This window comes from Hypanus sabinus, chromosome 8, assembly GCF_030144855.1.
Source record: "Hypanus sabinus isolate sHypSab1 chromosome 8, sHypSab1.hap1, whole genome shotgun sequence".
NCBI classification, from domain to species: Eukaryota; Metazoa; Chordata; class Chondrichthyes; order Myliobatiformes; family Dasyatidae; genus Hypanus; species Hypanus sabinus.
In genome coordinates, this window is record NC_082713.1 from 22,332,473 (window position 1) to 22,350,742 (window position 18,270).

Consider the following 18,270-nt stretch of genomic DNA (forward strand, 5'->3'; position numbering starts at 1 on the left):
TGTAACAAGAACAACAGGGAACTTATCATTGAATTTGGAGGAGGTGGATTAATTGAAGTCAGAGCAGATGTTCTTGAGTAATACTGTAACAGGGTTCCTCAGCTGAAGGGTCTCAGCTGAAAACATTTCCCTCTATAGATGCTGCCTGACTTGCTGAGTTTATTATTTATTCACTGAGACACAGTGCATAATTGGCCTTTCGAGCTGTGGCGCCCAGCAATCCCCCAATTTAACCCTAGCCTAATCATGGGACAATTTACAATGACCAATTAACCTACTAATCTCTTTGAACTGTGGGAAGAAACCGGAGCACCTGGAGGAAGCCCATGCGGTGACGAGGGGGGCGTGCAAACTCCTTACAGGCAGCAGCAGGAATTGAACCTGGGTCGCTGATACAATAAAGTGTTGTGCTAACCACTATGCTACCGTGCAGCACCCCCACCCCACCCCGGCCACCCAACTCCCAAGCATTTTATGTGTTTCCAAGTATATACCATACACTTTGTAAAAGAACGTCAGTGTGCCTCTGTCCTAAGTTGCCAAGTCCTAATCCTGAGATCACGTTTCCTTATTTTGGACTCTTCAGCCTGAGGCCATAACTTCACACCCTCTACCTTGTCTGTCTCTCTTAGAATACTGTCTGTTTCAGTGGAGGTTAGCATACATTACTTTGCAGTCATGATAAAGGACCCAATAACCTACAGTCAACCATTTTACACTAATACCCAAAGCACAACATCCCTTCCAGGGAATATTCCTTCAAAAATGTTAACTTCTGGGGGGAAGATTTTGGAAATTTTTGGGGAGCAGAGAAAAGTTAGCTCTTTTAAAGCTGTAAGTGTTAAAGGATGATTGACGGTTGCCTTGGGTACAATCAATGCCAGTGAAATGGTCTGTCAAGGAATCTCCTGCCGTTGGTTCCACAGTGTGAACTTGTTGCTGATTTGCATATTATGTAAACAGTCCTCCCCCTTTTCTTTTCATCTATTCCCCATTCTGGCTTCCCTCTTACGCCTTCTCTTCTCCTCAACTGCCAACCACCTCCTTCTGGTGCCCCTCCTCCTTCCCTATCTCCTATGGTCCACTCTCCTATCAGATTCTTTCCTCTTCAACCCTTTACTTTTCCTCCTATCACCTCACAGCTTTTCTCATCATTCTCCCTTCCCAACCCACCTACTTCCCTCTCACCTTGTTTCACCTATCACCTGCCAGCTTTTGCCTTTTCCACTTCCCCCTTCCTATTCTGCCTTCTTCCCCCTTCCTTTCCCGTCGTGATGAAGGTTCTTGTTCCAACAGATGCTGCCTGACCTTCTGTGTTCACCATCATTTTGTGTGTGTTGCTATAAATAACCACAGTCATTTTAAGGTGACCAACCATTCCTCTGTCTCACATGAACTAAAATACTTGTTTTGCTTTTGATTGTAGGCGTGCGGTGTAGATTTTGAAGTGAAAGCATTCTGTGCCGATAGCCTGGAAGAGAAGGTTCATAAAAGGTACATGATCCTTCACCGCCTGAACATCTGTCTCCATTCAGACAGGGGTAGTTGTTTGCTTCAAATATTCTATGTTTTTTTCATTAATATTAGCTTTCCAAATTCTTATAAATTGTTCAGTCTAATTCTCCAGTGGTCACCTCTCAGATTCACCCACTGAGTCCTGCTAAATGTTATTTCCTATTGAAACTCCTTCATATTGAATTGCAGCGTTACGTTTCAACATCCTGGAATGCAATGACCAGACGAAGGACAGAAATTCCTTTATTCAGCTCTCCTGTGATTAATGTTCCTTCGCTTAATGTTTAATGTTAAATTAATGCTTCCTTCCTCTACCCCTTTTGGACCTGGGGCAGTAAAACCAATTATTGCTTCTGTGAGCATTATGATTTGTTTTAATCCATTTATTTAATAGCGGGTTTTCACAGTGGTAAAGCCATCATATACTGCCGGTGTCTAATCACCCTGTGACAGTGGTAATGATTCACATTTTTGAATTGCTACAAAATATCTGGTGAATTCCAGGACATACCGTATACCATGTATTTCCAAGTCAGGATAGCATGTGACTAAGAGGGAAATGAAAGGTGGTTATGATCACCTTTGCCAATTGCACTTGTCCTTCCTCATGGCAGAAGAGACCAGACGTGCTCTTGGTATAGTTCAGAACAACCTAAGCCTTCGCTCCCATAAAGCCCTCCATTTGTCAATCATCCATAAGACTATAAGACATAGGAGCAGAATTAGGCCATCTGGCCCATCAGACCTGCTCCACTATTCTATCATGGCTGATTATAATCCTTCTCAACCCCATTCTTCTGCCTTCTCCCCATAAATGTTTACACTCTGACTAATCAAGAAGCTATCAATCTTCTTTTAAAATAACCTATTGACTTTGTCTCCAAAGGTATCTGTGGTAATGAATTCCATAGATTCACCACCCTCTGGTTAAAGATATTCCTCCTAATTTCTATTCTAAAGGGACATCCTTCTATTTTGAGTCTGTACCCTCTGGTCCTAGACTCTCCAAACTTTCTTTTCATGTCCACTCTATCCAGGCCTTTCAATATTTGATAACTTTCAATGACATCCCCCTTCATTCTTCTAAACTGCACTGAGTACAGGCCCAGAACCATCCATTTGCTAATCTATTCTCTGAAATGTCCCTAATATGCCAGCCTAGATAAGTTTGTTTTAATAGTGGAGGAATGAAAGTTAATAAGATCCTTGATGTGAAGTGCAGAAAGATTAGCCCAAGAATCATAAATGAAACAGCATAAGAAAGATAATTTACCCATTTTAGTTGCACCGGCATTTGAAGATTAACTTTCCTTTAGTATTCTTCAAGAACTACCAATGGTAAATGGTAGGGTATTGAAGAATGCAGTAGAACAGAGTTATCTAGGAATAGTGCTGCATAGTTCCCTGAAGGTGGAATCTCATGTGGATAGTGTGGTGAAGAAAGCTTTTGGTATGCTGGCCTTTATAAATCAGAGCATTGAGTATAGGAGTTGGGATGTAATGTTAAAATTGTACAAGGCATTGGTAAGGCAAAATCTGCAGTATTGTGTATAGTTCTGTTCACCAAATTGTAGGAAAGATGTCAACAATATAGAGAGAGTACAGAGAAGATTTACTAAAGTGTTACCCAGGTTTCAGCACCTAAGTTACAGGGAAAGGTTGAACAAGTTAGATCTTTATTCTTTGGAATGTAGAAGGTTGAGGGGGGACTTGATAGAGGCATTTAAAATTATGAGAGGGGATAGATAGAATTGACGTGGATAGGCTTTTTCCATTAAGAGTAGGGGAGATTAAAAAGAGGACATCAGTTGAGAGTTAAGGGGCAAAAGTTTAGGGGTAACATGAGGGGGAACTTCTTTATTCAGAGAGTGGTAGCTGTGTGGAACGAGCTTCCAAAAGAAGTGGTAGAGGCAGGTTCGGTATTGTCATTTAAAGTGAAAGTGGATAGGTATATGGACAGGAAAGAAATGGAGGGTTATGGGCTCAGTGCTTGTCAGTGGGACTAGGTGAGAGTAAGCATTCAGCATGGACTAGAAGGGCCAAGATGGCCTGTTTCCGTGCTGAAATTGTTAAATGCTTATATGGTTATATAACACCAATTCTCTGAACAGTTATCACTGAAGCATCTCCCACCTGTTCAGATGATACATTGGAGAACACAATTTATGATTTCTCTTCATCTTCTGGTTTAGTTTTGGGGTTAGATGACATCATTTTTCCAAATTTTGAGGGATGGAAACTTTTCCCCCAATTCTAATTGTATCCAGTTTCTCTCTGCTATTAGAAACCAATTATTCAATCACACTGCATTGTTGAAACCCTGTTGTCAGAATCAGAAGCAGTTTTTTTAGGACTGTCCTAAATGGCATGAAACTTGAAATTTGGGGCATCAGTGCAAAGACCTAAGTTTGCTATGAATTACAAAATAGTACAATAATTTTGTTATGAGGTAATGTTCATGGGTTCACAGAATATTAAAAATTTTGATGGCAGAATGAAAGAACCTGTTTTTGAATCATGAAGTGTGAGCCTTTAAGTTCCTGTACCTTCTCCCGATGGTAGTTATGAGAAATGAGCAAACTCTGGATGGTGAGAGTCCTTTATGATCTGCCATTAATCATCACCACTCTCAAGAGACCAGCCCTGGTCTCTTCAGATCACCACATAATTCTGCATTCCCACAACTTGTTTCATAAGTCTCTGTGCATTTTCTCTACAGCCTTGAGATCCTTCAGAAGTTGTGGTACCCCCAATTGGACACAATTTTCCAGATGAGATTGAAAGTTCAGCATAACTTCCTCCATTCTTCTCTGCTTATATCACCTGGAGTCCACTAGCTATTAAAATAGTGTTTTTAATTTGCCTTTCCATCTTCTAAGATCTCTTTTTTCATGCAGCTATGTTAAACTAGCTATTTCGCTTTTAGATTTCCTCATAGCCTACACATTCCTTTGCCACACGGTTGGTAGGCTCAAGTCTAAATACTTCTGGCACTCTTTTCAAGTGGCTTTTCTTTAAGGTGGGGAGCCCAGAATGGGTACTGTCAGTCATAAGTCCATTCATCTATTCTCCAATTCCCTTTGCTTTGATTTATCATGATATCTTTTCAATTTTGTTACTGAAGTATGTAGCTTAGCAATAAATCCCACCTACCATATGTTGCCCCATTTTGCCATTTGGTCTGTTGCTCACCTTACCGATTTCATATTTTTCTGAGTTCCACACATTCTGCAGCTGCGTATCCAAGTGCAGACAGTAATGTATTTCATAAAGACGTTAGTTTCGGAGAGGGAAGAAAACTGCACAGTTTCCTCTGGTTAGAAAATACAGTCATTCTCTATTAATCTCTGCTTCCTGTCTCAGATGGTTATGTTCTCACCCAGCCACTGCTTTTTACCACCTAATTTTCCAAAAGGGAAAAGTAAGTACTTATACTAAGAGCTGACTTTCATTAAATCTCCTTCCTCGCTCAGTTAGAGTTGCTAGTTTTCAGCTGCAGGTGTGATTCAATTCAATTGGATTTCAACTACCTCCAGATGTGTCAGCAGGTAATAGATCTCAATTTTCCACTCAAAACATGTCTTTCAAAACCATTCACAGCCCCACCCGAGTCTTGTAGTGATAACACTACAAGAGGAGGAAAAATTGATTTTTTTTTCACCAAGTGGGATCCATTAGCAGGAGCCACCAGAGGGTGTGCTTGAGCAGAGTGTCAGAAATGTTTACAGAGTGACCTTGCAACAGTGAGTGTGGAGTTGAGGAGGATCAAGGTATGATCTGACAATGCAGAACCTATAGATGCTGGCAAACTGAAGCAAAAGCAGGAAATGCAGGAATCACTCAGCAGCGTCAGAATTAGAATTAGAATCAGCTTTATTATCACTGATAAATTTTATTTTGCAGTAGCAATACAGTGCAGTATATTTAAAAATATAAATTACAATATGATATATATATTCATATTGTGTATATGTGTATTGTATAAATCAAGCAGTGTAAAAAAGAGCAAAATAATGAAGTAGTGTTCAAGCATTGTTTCATTGTTTATTCAGAAATCTGATGGCAGAAGGTAAGAAGCTGTTCCTGAAATGTTGAATGTGTGTCTTCAGGTTCCTCTACCTGCTCCCTGACAACAGCAATGAGAAGAGGGCATGCCCTTTGTGATAGAGCCCTTAATGATAGATGCTGCCTTTTTGAGGCATTGCCTTTTGAAGGTATCCATGATGCTGGGGAGAGCAGTTCCCATGATGAAACTGGCTGAGTTTGCAACCCTCAGCAGCTTTTTTTTTCTGATCCTGTACATTGGCACCTACAGAAAGAGAAAACAGATTTTATCATTTTGAATCTAAGACTCATTCCTTGGATGCTTTCTGAACTGCTGAGGGGTTCCAGCATCTTTGGTTTCTGCTACGGTGCAAGACTTTTTCCAGTTGTGTTTCATTCACCTCAGGGAACGTGAATCAAATTTGATGAAGTGGTTTGGGGTTGAAGTTGTTCAGTGTTTATGTTCTCTATATCAGGAATTCGGTGAGGCTGATTATCCGTAAGGTACAGTACGCTCCCGAGCAAGGATCCTTGCAACCCATGTCGGAAGCCACTCGTCAGTTCCTCATGTCAGACAAGCCACTGCTCCTGAAGGCATCACTTAGCAAAGAGGTCAGTTCCAATCATACCGAATTACTGGAATTAATCCAAGTGGACTGGGTGGCACTGACACAAAGTTTAATTTCAAATTTCAAAGTAAATATATACAACTGTCTGCTCTTGAACCTATTTCTGTGAAAATGATAAGAGGATTCATACTCTAAATATGAAAGTAATATTTCACCCAATTCTAGTCCACTGCTTTTAAAAGATTAAGTTCCATCCCAAAACAATCCATATTGTTATTTTTGGATAATTTGTGACATCCATATGGACAAAAACTGGGCTCAATCAGTTTTTATTTGCATTAACCTTTCATTGCTGGTAACCTGACTTTCCCTGTGAAAGAGAATAACCTTCCTTATGGAATTTTGCCCAACAATTGCATTCAACAGGATTTTCTAAAGGAAATTTCCCTATTTTGAGTGAAGCAACAATAATTGCAGACAATGCAAAAATTGGCAAAGCTGTGGAAAGTGGGGGAGATTGCCAAAGGTTTTAGCAGGGTGCAGACCAGTTGAAATATGGGCAGAGAGAAATGGCAGAAAGAGTTTTTATCTGGACAGTGTGACTGAGAGTTTAAATGTAACAGGAAAGTATACAGAAAATCACAGGACACTAAAGAGCATTGGTGTATTGTGGATCAAATTGGAGCAACCTGACTGTAGCAACACTATTAGACAGTGCGATAAAGAAGGAGTATGGTATACTTGTTTTCATTGGTTAGGGCATTGAGTATAAACGTTCGAAGTTTAAAGTAAATTTATTATCCAAGTAAATATATGTCACTCTCTACTGCCTTGAGATCAATTTTCTTGCAGGAACTTACAGAAAAAAATAAATCATATAGGACTTACAAAAAAGTATACAAAAATAGAGACTAACAATCAATGTGCAAAAGAAGACAAATTGTATAAATAGAATAATAATACTGAGAACATGAGTTATAGAAAGTGATCCTATAGGTCGTAGGATCAGTTCAGAGCGATGATGATTGGAATTATCCACGCAGATTCAGGAGCCTGATGGTTGAAGGGTAGTAACTGCTCCTGAACCTGGTGGTGTGGGACCCAAGGATTCTGTACTTCCTACCCAATGGCAGTAGTATGAAGAGACCAGTGCCTGGATTGTGGAGGTCTTTGACGATGGATGTAGATGGATGATGGATGGTCTTTGTTGTGTTGGCACTCCGTGTAAGTACGCTCAGTGGTGGGGTGGGCTTCACCTGTGATGGGCTGAGCTGTACCTATGATTTTATATATCATTTTCTGTTCTTCGGCATCAGCATTCCCATGATGCAACCATTTAGTGTACTCTATACAGTGCCCCTATGGAAGTCTGTCAAAGCTCAAACGAATAGCAACTGAATGGAACAGCTGGGGCTCAATTGCCTCTGAGTCAAGGGGCTGTAAGTTTAATTCTCTCCAAGAATGCGAGCATTGAAATCACAGATCTGAGAGTGGGCTGCACTATTAAGAGTGCCTTCTTTAGCATAAATTTCTAAACTGAGATGCAGTGCCCTCTGGTGGTACAAACATTCAATAGAACTTCCAGAGATCTGGACATAACCATTTCCTGGGTTAGAGATATGTAAAATAGAAAATACATCCCAGAAGTCAGATTGTGTTTTTATGTGTTCTGTGATCCAATTTCTTAGATAAACAAAGTGTATTTTAAAATTGGGATTTAAAATGAAGTGCATGATTTTCATTGCGGAGCATTAGTGTAGGAAACAGCCTGGTCAGGCGGAGTGCTGTCTGACATATGAAGCACACATCTGGATGTTACTCCACATTTGCCAGTCAGGCATGTGTGACCGGAGGTGTCCCAAAATCTCTCCTTCCACTGGTAATAAGACCATAAGACATAGAAGCACAATTAATCCATTCAGTCCGTCAAGTCTTCTCCACCATTCCATCTTGGCTAATTTATTATCCCTCTAAATACCATTCTCCTGCCTTCTCCCCATAACCTTCTGACTGAACAAGAACCTATTAACCTCCACTTTAAATATGCCTAATGATTTGGCCTCCATAGCCATCTATGGCAATAAATTCCACAGATACACTACCTTCTGGCTAAAAAAATTCCTCTTCTTTATTCTAAATGGATTTCTCTCTAATCTGAGGCTGTGCCCTCTGTCATGGACTCTCCGACAATAGGAAACTTTGTCTTCACATCCGCTCTATTTTAGACTTGCAATATTCATTACATTTAAATGAGATCCCCTCTCATTCTTTTAAACTCCAACGAGTGCAGGCCCAGAGCTATCAAATGCTCCTCATACGTTAAGCCTTTCATTCCTGAAATTGTTCTTGTAAACCTCCTCTTGACCTTTTCCAATGCCAACACATCTTTCTTTAGACAAGGGGCCCAAAACTGCTCACAATATTCCAAGTGCAATCTGACCAAAGCCTAATAAAACTTGAGCATTACATCGGCAACACGAGTGAATCTGCAGATGCTGGAAATAAAAACACAAAATGCTGGCAGAACTCAGCAGGCCAGACAGCATCTATGGGAGGAGGTAGTGATGATGTTTTGGCCTGTAATGTCGTCACTATCTCCTCCCATAGATGCTGTCTGACCTGCTGAGTTCTGCCAGAATTTTGTGTTTTTATTGAGTATTAGATCCTTGTTTTTTTTTATATTCTAGTCTTCTTGAATTGAATGTTAACATTGCATTTGTCTTCCTCACCACAGACTCAACCTGCAAGTTAACCTTTAAAGAATCCTGCACGGGGACTCCCAAATCCCACAGCACCTCTGATTGTTGAATTTTCTCCCTGTTCAGATAATAGTGTATTCCATTGTTCCTTTTACCAAACTGCATGATCATACATTTTGCCACACTGCCACACCTTTGCTTATTTTCCCAATCTGTTTATTTTCTTCTGCAGATTACCTCCTTCCTCATCACTACCTGTCTTCAAACCATCCATTCCATTCTCCAAATCTTTGACATTTAATGTGAAAAGAAGTGGTCCCTGTAGAACACCACGTCACCAGCACCAAAGCAGAAAAGGCCCCCTTTTTCCCGCCCTTTGCCTCCTGCAGGTCAACCAATCTTCTAGTAATATCTTGTTAAGCAGTCCCATGAGCTGCATCTTGTCAAAGGACTTCTGAAAACCCAAGTATACAACATCTACTAAATCCCTTTTGTCTACCTTGCATATTTCTTCAAAGAATTCCAACAGATTTGTCAGGAAAGATATCTATTTAAGGAAATTATGCTGATTTTGGCCTATTTTATCTTTTTCCTCCAAGTACCATGAAACCTCAGCTTCAGTAATGGACTTTAACATTTTCCGAATCTCTGAAGTCAGGCTAGCTGGCCTATAATTTCCTTCTTTCTGTAATAGGTTGTAAGAATATTGGAGCAGGAGCAGATCATTCAGCCCTCCAAGCCTGCCCTGCCATTCATTCTGGTCATGACGTTTTCTGCCTCAGGCCCCACTTCCTTTTTTTGTGCCAATTCACCATTGCCCTCAATTCAGTAATCTTTCAAAATAATCTACTTTTGATGTTAGAGCCAGGTTCGGATTGGTTACATCGGAGTGATTTGTTTCTCAGGGCTCTTCTGGCCCTCTCCACCTCCTCACCATGCTGGTGACCACCACTTTCTCACAAGTGCCCAACACTCTGCCAACCTTACACTCCCCAAATGCTACTGCAGAGTTTTCCAAAATCCCACCCCTACCCCAACCAGTTACTCCAATCCTGATATACTAGGCAGGGTGGTAGCATCACGGTTAGCATAACACTTTACTGTCTCAGCAATCACCATTGGGGTTAAATGACTTATTGTCGTCTGTAAGGGGATTGTATGTTCTCTCTGTGATCATGTGGGTTTCCTCCTGTATTCCAAAGACATACGAGGTAGGGTTAGTATGTGGGCGCTAGAAGCATGACAATACTTGAGCTGCCCCAGTCCATCCTTGGACTGAGTGGGTCGCTGACCTGCCAATGACTCATTTCACTGTATGTTTCAGTATTTCAATGTACATACGACAAGTGAAGCTAATCCCAAATCTGAACACCAGCCTGCAGCCCTGACGATTCAATAAATGTTTAGCAAGCCAAGCAGCATTTGTGGGAAGTGAAAAAGAGTTAAAGTTTCAGGTTGATGACCTATCATTATAACCTTGGTCCTTTGCTTTGCAATGTTTCTAAATCTGCTAGCAATAGATTCAGACGAAAAATAATTGCTGTCCCTCTCCCAACCCTAATGCCATATTGTGATTTTTTAGTGCACCTCTAGAGGTACAGATGGATAATAGGCTGTATTCTGGTTCTTATTGTGGGAGCCTGCTATGCGCAATTTGGCTTCATTGAAACCTTCACCCTCCCTCAACACTCCCTGAACAGTACATGCACACGCCAATCTGCAACCTGACCCAAATCAGCATATTCCAGATATCCGACAAATTTCCTCCATGGCTTTCACAAGTCTAAGGAGCTCCTCTCTGACACCTCAGTCTCCAAATGTGCTTCATGGACTATACTTGTGGAATTCTTGAAGCTGAAAGCTTCTTTACAAATTCATGCATTTTGTTCATTGACTGCCTCAAGATAAATTATTACTCAGAACTCAGAACACTTGTCTGTCTTCTGTTATCTAGCTACATAAGAACATTATTAGAAATCAGTACAAATGAGTTTTTAAAGACGAATGGCAGTTCTGTGATATGTGTCTGCTAAATCCTATACTCTCCTAATAAGAGCTAGGAGACAAAGAAGCAGAATTAGGCCATTTGGTCCATAATGTCTGCTCTGCCATCCCATCATGTCTGATTTATTATTCCTCTCAACCTCATTCCCCTGCTTTCTCCCCATAACCCCATAACTTTCTCCCTATAATGTAAAAGGAAGGGCATGTTGTACCAATGGAGGCCGTCAACCAATGTACAAGGGTGTACACACTCACCTCTATACATTATATCATTGCGCTGACAGTTCAAACCAGTGTCAGGATCAGAAATCAGACCATACAAAGAAGGGGAGAAAAAGAAAGGGTGAATGGAAAAAATCCACTATTTAATTTTTTTTTTTAGAAATTGTAATTACTTTTTATAAAAGCCCTCGAGCAAAGCACTAAATAATCCCACTTAATCCAATCAGTAGATGGAGGACAATGCTGGCTGATCTTTCACTAAGTAGTAATCCCTGTGATATTTGCAGCCTTTCCTGAGTCCAACAAGCATTAGTGAATGCCATTTAATCCTAAATACACTCAAGCCTCAATGAAAATACTTTTCTAAAAATGTAACATAGAATGTGAATACAATGTGTAAAACAATGTATTTTAATGTATAGTGTCATTCACCAAGGGAATAGCATGTAAACCCTGCATACAAAAAGCAATATGTGCTGATGTGAATGGATATATAACCATATAACCATATAACAATCACAGCACGGAAACAGGCCATCTCAGCCCTCCTAGTCCGTGCCAAACTCTTAATCTCACCTAGTCCCACCTACCCGCACTCAGCCCATAACCCTCCATTCCTTTCCTGTCCATATACCTATCCAATTTTACCTTAAATGACACAACTGAACTGGCCTCTACTACTTCTACAGGAAGCTCATTCCACACAGCTATCACTCTCTGAGTAAACAAATACCCCCTCATGTTTTCCTTAAACTTCTGCCCCCTAACTCTCAAATCATGTCCTCTCATTTGAATTTCCCCTACTCTCAATGGAAACAGCCTATTCACGTCAACTCTATCTATCCCTCTCAAAATTTTAAATACCTCGATCAAGTCCCCCCTCAACCTTCTACGCTCCAATGAATAGAGACCTAACTTGTTCAACCTTTCTCGGTAACTTAAGTGATATAACGATGCAGCTTGTCTGACAAAAGAAAACAAGACCTATAGAGAAACTAAATTATGTTATAAATTATTTTCCAGTAAGATGGCGGTGCACTCGGTCAACCAAAGGTGTTATTGTACGTTTTAAACGGTTTTTACGATCATAAGACCGTCTTGGACATTGGTGGTGTCGAGTGCTGCAAGTCCTGTTTATTGACTATTTGGCAAACAGCAGGGAAGCTGTGAGGCGTTGGTCTTAAGCTGTGGTGCCTCCTGTTTGTAGTTGCGCGTGGGGAGGCATCAGATTTGGTGCTCCACTGGAGTGCCAGAGGTGTCTGGCTCAGTGTCCTCTCTGAAGTCAATGCTGCCACTAGTGTCTGGTCAGCAGTAGACAAGCTAGATTGTGTTCATACGCAGCCTGCTGCAAATTTGATGGACGCAGGGATTTGGACTATATTTTGTTTTGCGTAATCGTATTTTACTGCTATCTGTACGGGCTATATGTGTTTTGTGCTGTGTATGACTGTTGGTGCTGTGTTTTTCACCTCGCCCCCGGACTGATGCTGTTTCGTTTGGCTGTATTCATGGATATTCATGTGTGGTTGAATGACTGTTAAACTTGAAGTTGATCTTGTCCAGTGTAGAATAAGTCCTTTGACCCACTGTGTCCATCCCAACCATAATGTCCATCAAGTCTAATCCCACATCGTCCCTTTATGGCCTGCTCATTCAAATACCTATGCAAATGCTTTTTAAATGTCATTGTTCCTGCTTCCACCATCTCCTCTGGCAGCTCATTCCAGATTCAAACTATTCATTCCATGAAAAATTTACACTTTCATCCTTTGAACATCCTCCCCCTCACCTTAAACCTATGCCCTCCAGCTTTAGACCAGCAAGACAACCTTTGGAGATGATTTTAGTTTAAATTTAAAATGTTCAGCAGATAATTTACTGGTTAATTTGTACTATTTGATGGTAGAAGATGTTGCAGTACCAAGGAGGTGTGTGTTAAATTGTAAATTGTGTAAAGTTCAGTTAAGATTCCTTAGTCCTCAGTTAGCTAGTTGCTAGAGCATAGAATCAGTTTATCAGTTTGGAGCATTAAGGGGGGTATCTTTAACAAGGGGATTCAATAGTGGGAGGAACAGAGAGGAGGTTCTGTCAACCTGGTAGGATACCTGCATGGTGTTTTGACTCCCAGGTGCCAGGGTATGGGATGTCTCGGATTGGGTGCAGAGAATTCTGAAAGGAGAGGGTGAACAGCCAGAAGTGTTGGTACACATTGGTACCAATGACAGAGGTAGAAAAAAGGAGAGGTCCTGAAGAGAGAATTCAGGGAGTTGCAGGACCTCCAGTGTTGTAATCTCAGGGTTGCTGCCTGTGCCAGATGCTAACGAGTGCAAAAATAACATGATCAGGCATATTAATGTGTGGCTGAGAGACTGGTGTATGGGGCAGGGCTTCAGGTTCCTGGATCACTTGGGCCTCTTCTGGGGGAGGTATGACCTGTACAAACGTGATGGGTTACACCTGAGCCCAAAGGGGTCCAATATCTGAGCAGACAGGTTTAATAGAGCTGTTTGGGAGGGTTTAAACTAATTTGGCAGGGCAATGGGAACCGGACTGAGGAAATGGAAAACAGAAATAAATCAAAGATAGCAAGCAGCAGAGATAACAGAAAGAACAGGCAGAAGATGAGGCATAGTCACAGCCAGTGGGATGAGTTACAGGGTAATAAAGGCGTGGTACCATTAAAGAAAGCAACAAATACTGGACTGGAAGTGTTATATTTGAATGCACACAGCACAAGAAATAAAATGGATAATCTTGAAATTCAGCTACAGATTGGCATCATCTCCAAGACTTGGCTAAAGAATGGCTGCCATTGGGAGCTGAACGTCCAAGGATATACGGTGTATCAGAACGATAGGTTAGCAGGCAGAGAGAGTGGTGTGGTTCTGTGTATAAGAAGTGATGTAAAATCATTGGAAAGGGTTGACATAGGATCGGAAGGCGTAGAAGGCCCCTAATGACAGTTGTATACAGACCTCCAAACAACAGCCGGGATGTGAATTACAAATTACAGCTGGAGATAGAAAAGGCATGTCAGAAGAGCAATGTCATGACCATTGTGGGGATTTTAACGTGAAACTTCATTGGGAAAACCAGGCCAGTAATGGACAACAAGAGAGAATTTGTAGAATGTCTAAGGGATGGATTTTTAGAACAGTTTATTGCTGAGCCCACTAAGGGATCGGCTGTGCTGGATTGGGTGTTGTGCAATGATCCAGAGGTGATAAGAGAGCTTAAGGTAAAGGAACCCTTAGGGAACAGTGATCACAATATGATTAGTTCACTTTGAAATTTGAGAAGGAGAAACTAAATTCCGATCTGTCAGTATTTCAGTGGATTAAAGGAAATTACAATGGCATGAGAGGGGAACTGGCCAAGGCTGACTGGAAAGACACACTGTGGAAGGAAGGACAACAGAGCAGCAATGGCTGGAATTCCTGAGAAAAATGAGGGAAGTACAAGAAAGATATATTCCAAATAAGAAAAAAAATTTCAAAGGGATGAAGGACACTACCGTGGCTGACAGGTGAAGTCAGAGCCAAAGTAAAAACAAAACAGAGGGCATACAAGGAAGCCAAAGCCAGTGGGAAGATATTGGGACGCTTATAAAAACTTGCAAAAAGAAACTCAGAAGGTCACAAGGAAGGAAAAGATGAATTACGAAAGGAAGCTGGTGGCTAATATCAAAGAAAATACGAAAAGCTTTTTTAGGTATATAAAGGGTAAAAGAGAGTCAGAGGTAGATATAGGATCTATACAAAATGGCGCTGAAGATATCGTAATTAGAGATGCAGAGATGACAGAGGAACTGAATGCGTATTTTGCATCAGTCTTCACCGTGAAGACATCTGCAGTATACCAGACATTCAAGAGTGTCAGAGAAGTGAAGAAAATGCAGTAAAAATTACATCCGAGAAGGTGCTCAGGAAGCTTAATGGTCTGAGGGTGGATAAATCTCCAGGACCTGATGGAATGCACACTTGGGTTCTGAAGGAAGTAGCTGGAAAGATTACAGAGATATTAGCAATGCTCTTTCAAGAATTGATTGATTTTGGGATTGTATCAGATGACTGGAAAATTGCAAATGCTCTTTAAAAAGGGTGGGAGGCAACAGAAAGGAAACTATAGACCTGTTAGCCTGACATCGGTGGTTCAGAGGTTGTTGGAATTGATTGTTAGGTTTGAGATTACGGAGTACTTGGAGGCATATGACAAGATAGCCCAAACCCAGCATGGTTTCTTGAAAGGAAAATCCTGCCTGATTAACCTACTGCAAATTTTTGAGGAAATTATTAGCAGGGTTGACAAAGGAGATACAGTAGATGTGGTGTACTTGGATTTTCAGAAGGCCCTTGACAAGGTGCCACACACAAGGCTGCTTAGCAAGATAAGATCCCATGGAATTACAGGGGAGTTACTAGCACAGTTGGAGCATTGGCTGATTGGCAGAAAACAGAGAGGGGGAACAAAGGGATCCCATTCTGGCTGGCTGCTGGTTACCAGTGCAGTTCCACAGGAGTTGGTGTTGGGATTGCTGCTTTTTATGATGTATGTCAATAATTTGGACTATGGGATTAATGGACTTGTGACTAAATTTGCTGATGATACAAAGATAGGTGGAGGGGCGTGTAGTATTGAGGAAACAGAAAGCCTGCAGAGAGACTTAGATAGTTTAGGGGAATGGGCAAAGAAGTGGCAAATGAAATAAATGTTGGAAAGTGTATGGTCATCACTTTGGTGAAAGAAATAAACAGGCAGACTATTACTTAGATAGGGAGAAAAGTCAAAATGTAGAGATGCAAAGGAACTTGGGAGTCCTTGTGCAAGATACCCTAAATGTTAACCTCCAGGTTGAGTCAGTACTGAAGAAGGCAAATGCAATGTTGGTATTCATTTCTAGAGGTATAGAATATAAAAGCAGGGGTGTGATGTTGAGTCTCTATAAAGCACTCGTGAGACCACACCTGGAGTATTGCATGCAGTTTTGGACTCCTTGTTTAAGAAAGGATATACTGACATTGGAAAAGGTTCAGAGAAGATTCACAAGAATCCAGGAATGAAAGGGTTACCATTGAGGAACATCTAGCAGCTCTTGGGCTGTATTCCCTGGATTTCAGGAGAATGGGGGGGGGGGGGGGGTTCATAGAAACATTACGAATGTTAAGAGGCCTGAACAGATAAGAGAGGGCAAAATTACTTTCCCATAGTAGGGGAGTCTAGGACAAAAGGGCACATCTTGAGGATTGAAAGACATCCGTTTAGAACAGAGATGTGGAGAAATTTCTTCAGTCAAAGGGTGGTAAATCTATGGAACTTGTTGCCACAAGTGGCTGTGGAGGTCAAGTCATTGGGTGTATTTATGGCAGAGATAAATAGATTCGTGATTAGCCAGGGCATCAAAGGGTATGGGGTGAAAGCAGGGGATTGGGTTGACCGGAATAATTGGATCAGCCCATGATTGAATGGTGGAGTGGGCTCAATGCGTCAACTGGCCTACTTCTGCTCCTGTATCTTATGGTCTTATGAGTGGGTCTTGGACAGTCATTCACAGTTAGAGTCATCAGGTACAGGAGAAAGGTCTTTAGTCCATCATGTCTTCCCTGACCATTTGGTAACCATCTACACCAATTTTATTTCTCAGCACTTAGCCCACAGCTTTTCATCTCTTGGTGCTTCAAGAGCTTATCTAAATATTTCTTAAATGTACTGTATTTGTCAATGTGGAGTGGAGAGTGAGTCTGTAAAACTGGTGGGAGTGGTGAGGATGGAGTGCTGTGGGAGGGCTGTGGGACAGGTGGCAGTGAAGCAGTGCTGGGGCAGAGAGTAGCGCAGGTACAGACACAGCCAGCCCTGAGACAGGCAAGGTCATTTGATTCTAAGCAACTGGTTTATTAATCATTGCAATGTCTTATGTTCTAAAAGGGAGGAGTTTGGTATTGGAGATGGTAGGATGCCTATGGGTAAAGATGGAGCTTCCTGGATAACATATACAAGTCCAACAGGAAGGCAAACAGCACTTTTTGTACTTTATTGTCACAAGGCTTATGAGTGAAGAATGCTGTTACCAAATAACAAGGGGACAGCAGAGGCACAGACTTGATGTGTTTTGTCATTCTTACAACTCCAGAACCGTTTTAGCATCAGCCCCTTAGTCATAATGCTTCCTAATGTACCTGACAGCTCCAGTCATTGAGTTAAGTATTGTGTGGAGAACTTCTGGAAAATACAAGCTAAATTTCTTTTACAGATATACTACCACAATGAACCTATAGACGTCACAGTTTGCATCACCAATAACACAAGTAAGGTGGTGAAGAAGATTAAGTTATCAGGTAGGTTTGTTTTCCCAGTTTGAAAAATTATGCCGTAGTCTATGATGTGAAATTGCTGCGGTACAAGGTATGACACAGAGACCCCAACATTAACCCAGTCTGTCTGGTGGAATGATGGATCCAGTGATTCAGGCTGAGTACAAGATAACCGCACGCAAAACACTGGAGGATCTCACCAAACCAGCCAGCTTCTGTGGAGTGGGAGAAACAGTCAAAATACCTCTTACTCTAAGCTGGAACAAATTTCCCTTTTTTGCAATGTTTGTGCAAGAAAGTAACTTTTCATGCTTTTCCTGTACTTCCCACTTTCAGCCTTATAGAAACACGTAACCCACAGCTCACAGTCGCAGATTCACACAACTTCAAATATGTTTGTGCAGACTATCAAACACCATTTAATCCAATTTGAACCCATTTTATGCTCCCCAAGTTCCCAATCATTCTTGCTGAATTCTATCACTTACATAAAAAGTAGGGGCAATTAATGGCCTATTATCTCACCAGCCTTCACATCTTTAAGGTCCGGAAGAAACCAGATCTGGAGAAAACCCATGCAATAAATTGCAATATCTATGCATCCGGAGTTCCCCATTAAGGCAGGCCTGACAGGAGGGGCACTAAGACCATATGACCATAAGACATTGGAGCAGAATTAGGCCATTCCACCAATCGAGTCTGTTCCACCATTCCATCATGGCTGATCCCAGATCCCACTCAAACCCATACACTTACTTTTTCGCCATCTCCTTTGATGCCCTGACCGATCAGGAAGCTATCAACTTCGGCCTTAATTAAACCCATGGACTTGGCATCCACCACAGCCTGTGGCAGAGCATTCCACAGATTTACTACTCTCTTGCTGTAAAAAATTCCTCCTCACCTCTT

General features: G+C 41.4%; 1 protein-coding gene across 1 annotated transcript in view; it reads left to right on the forward strand.

The window, feature by feature from the left end:
• The window catches only part of LOC132397968 (beta-arrestin-1-like), a 42,785-nt gene that overhangs the window by 17,573 nt on the left and 6,942 nt on the right, over positions 1–18,270 (forward strand). Inside the window, exons 7-9 of the mRNA XM_059976817.1 lie at positions 1,427–1,494; positions 6,036–6,171; positions 17,301–17,385. Of these exons, the coding sequence (XP_059832800.1) occupies positions 1,427–1,494; positions 6,036–6,171; positions 17,301–17,385 (289 nt within the window). The remainder of the gene's footprint in view (positions 1–1,426; positions 1,495–6,035; positions 6,172–17,300; positions 17,386–18,270) is intronic.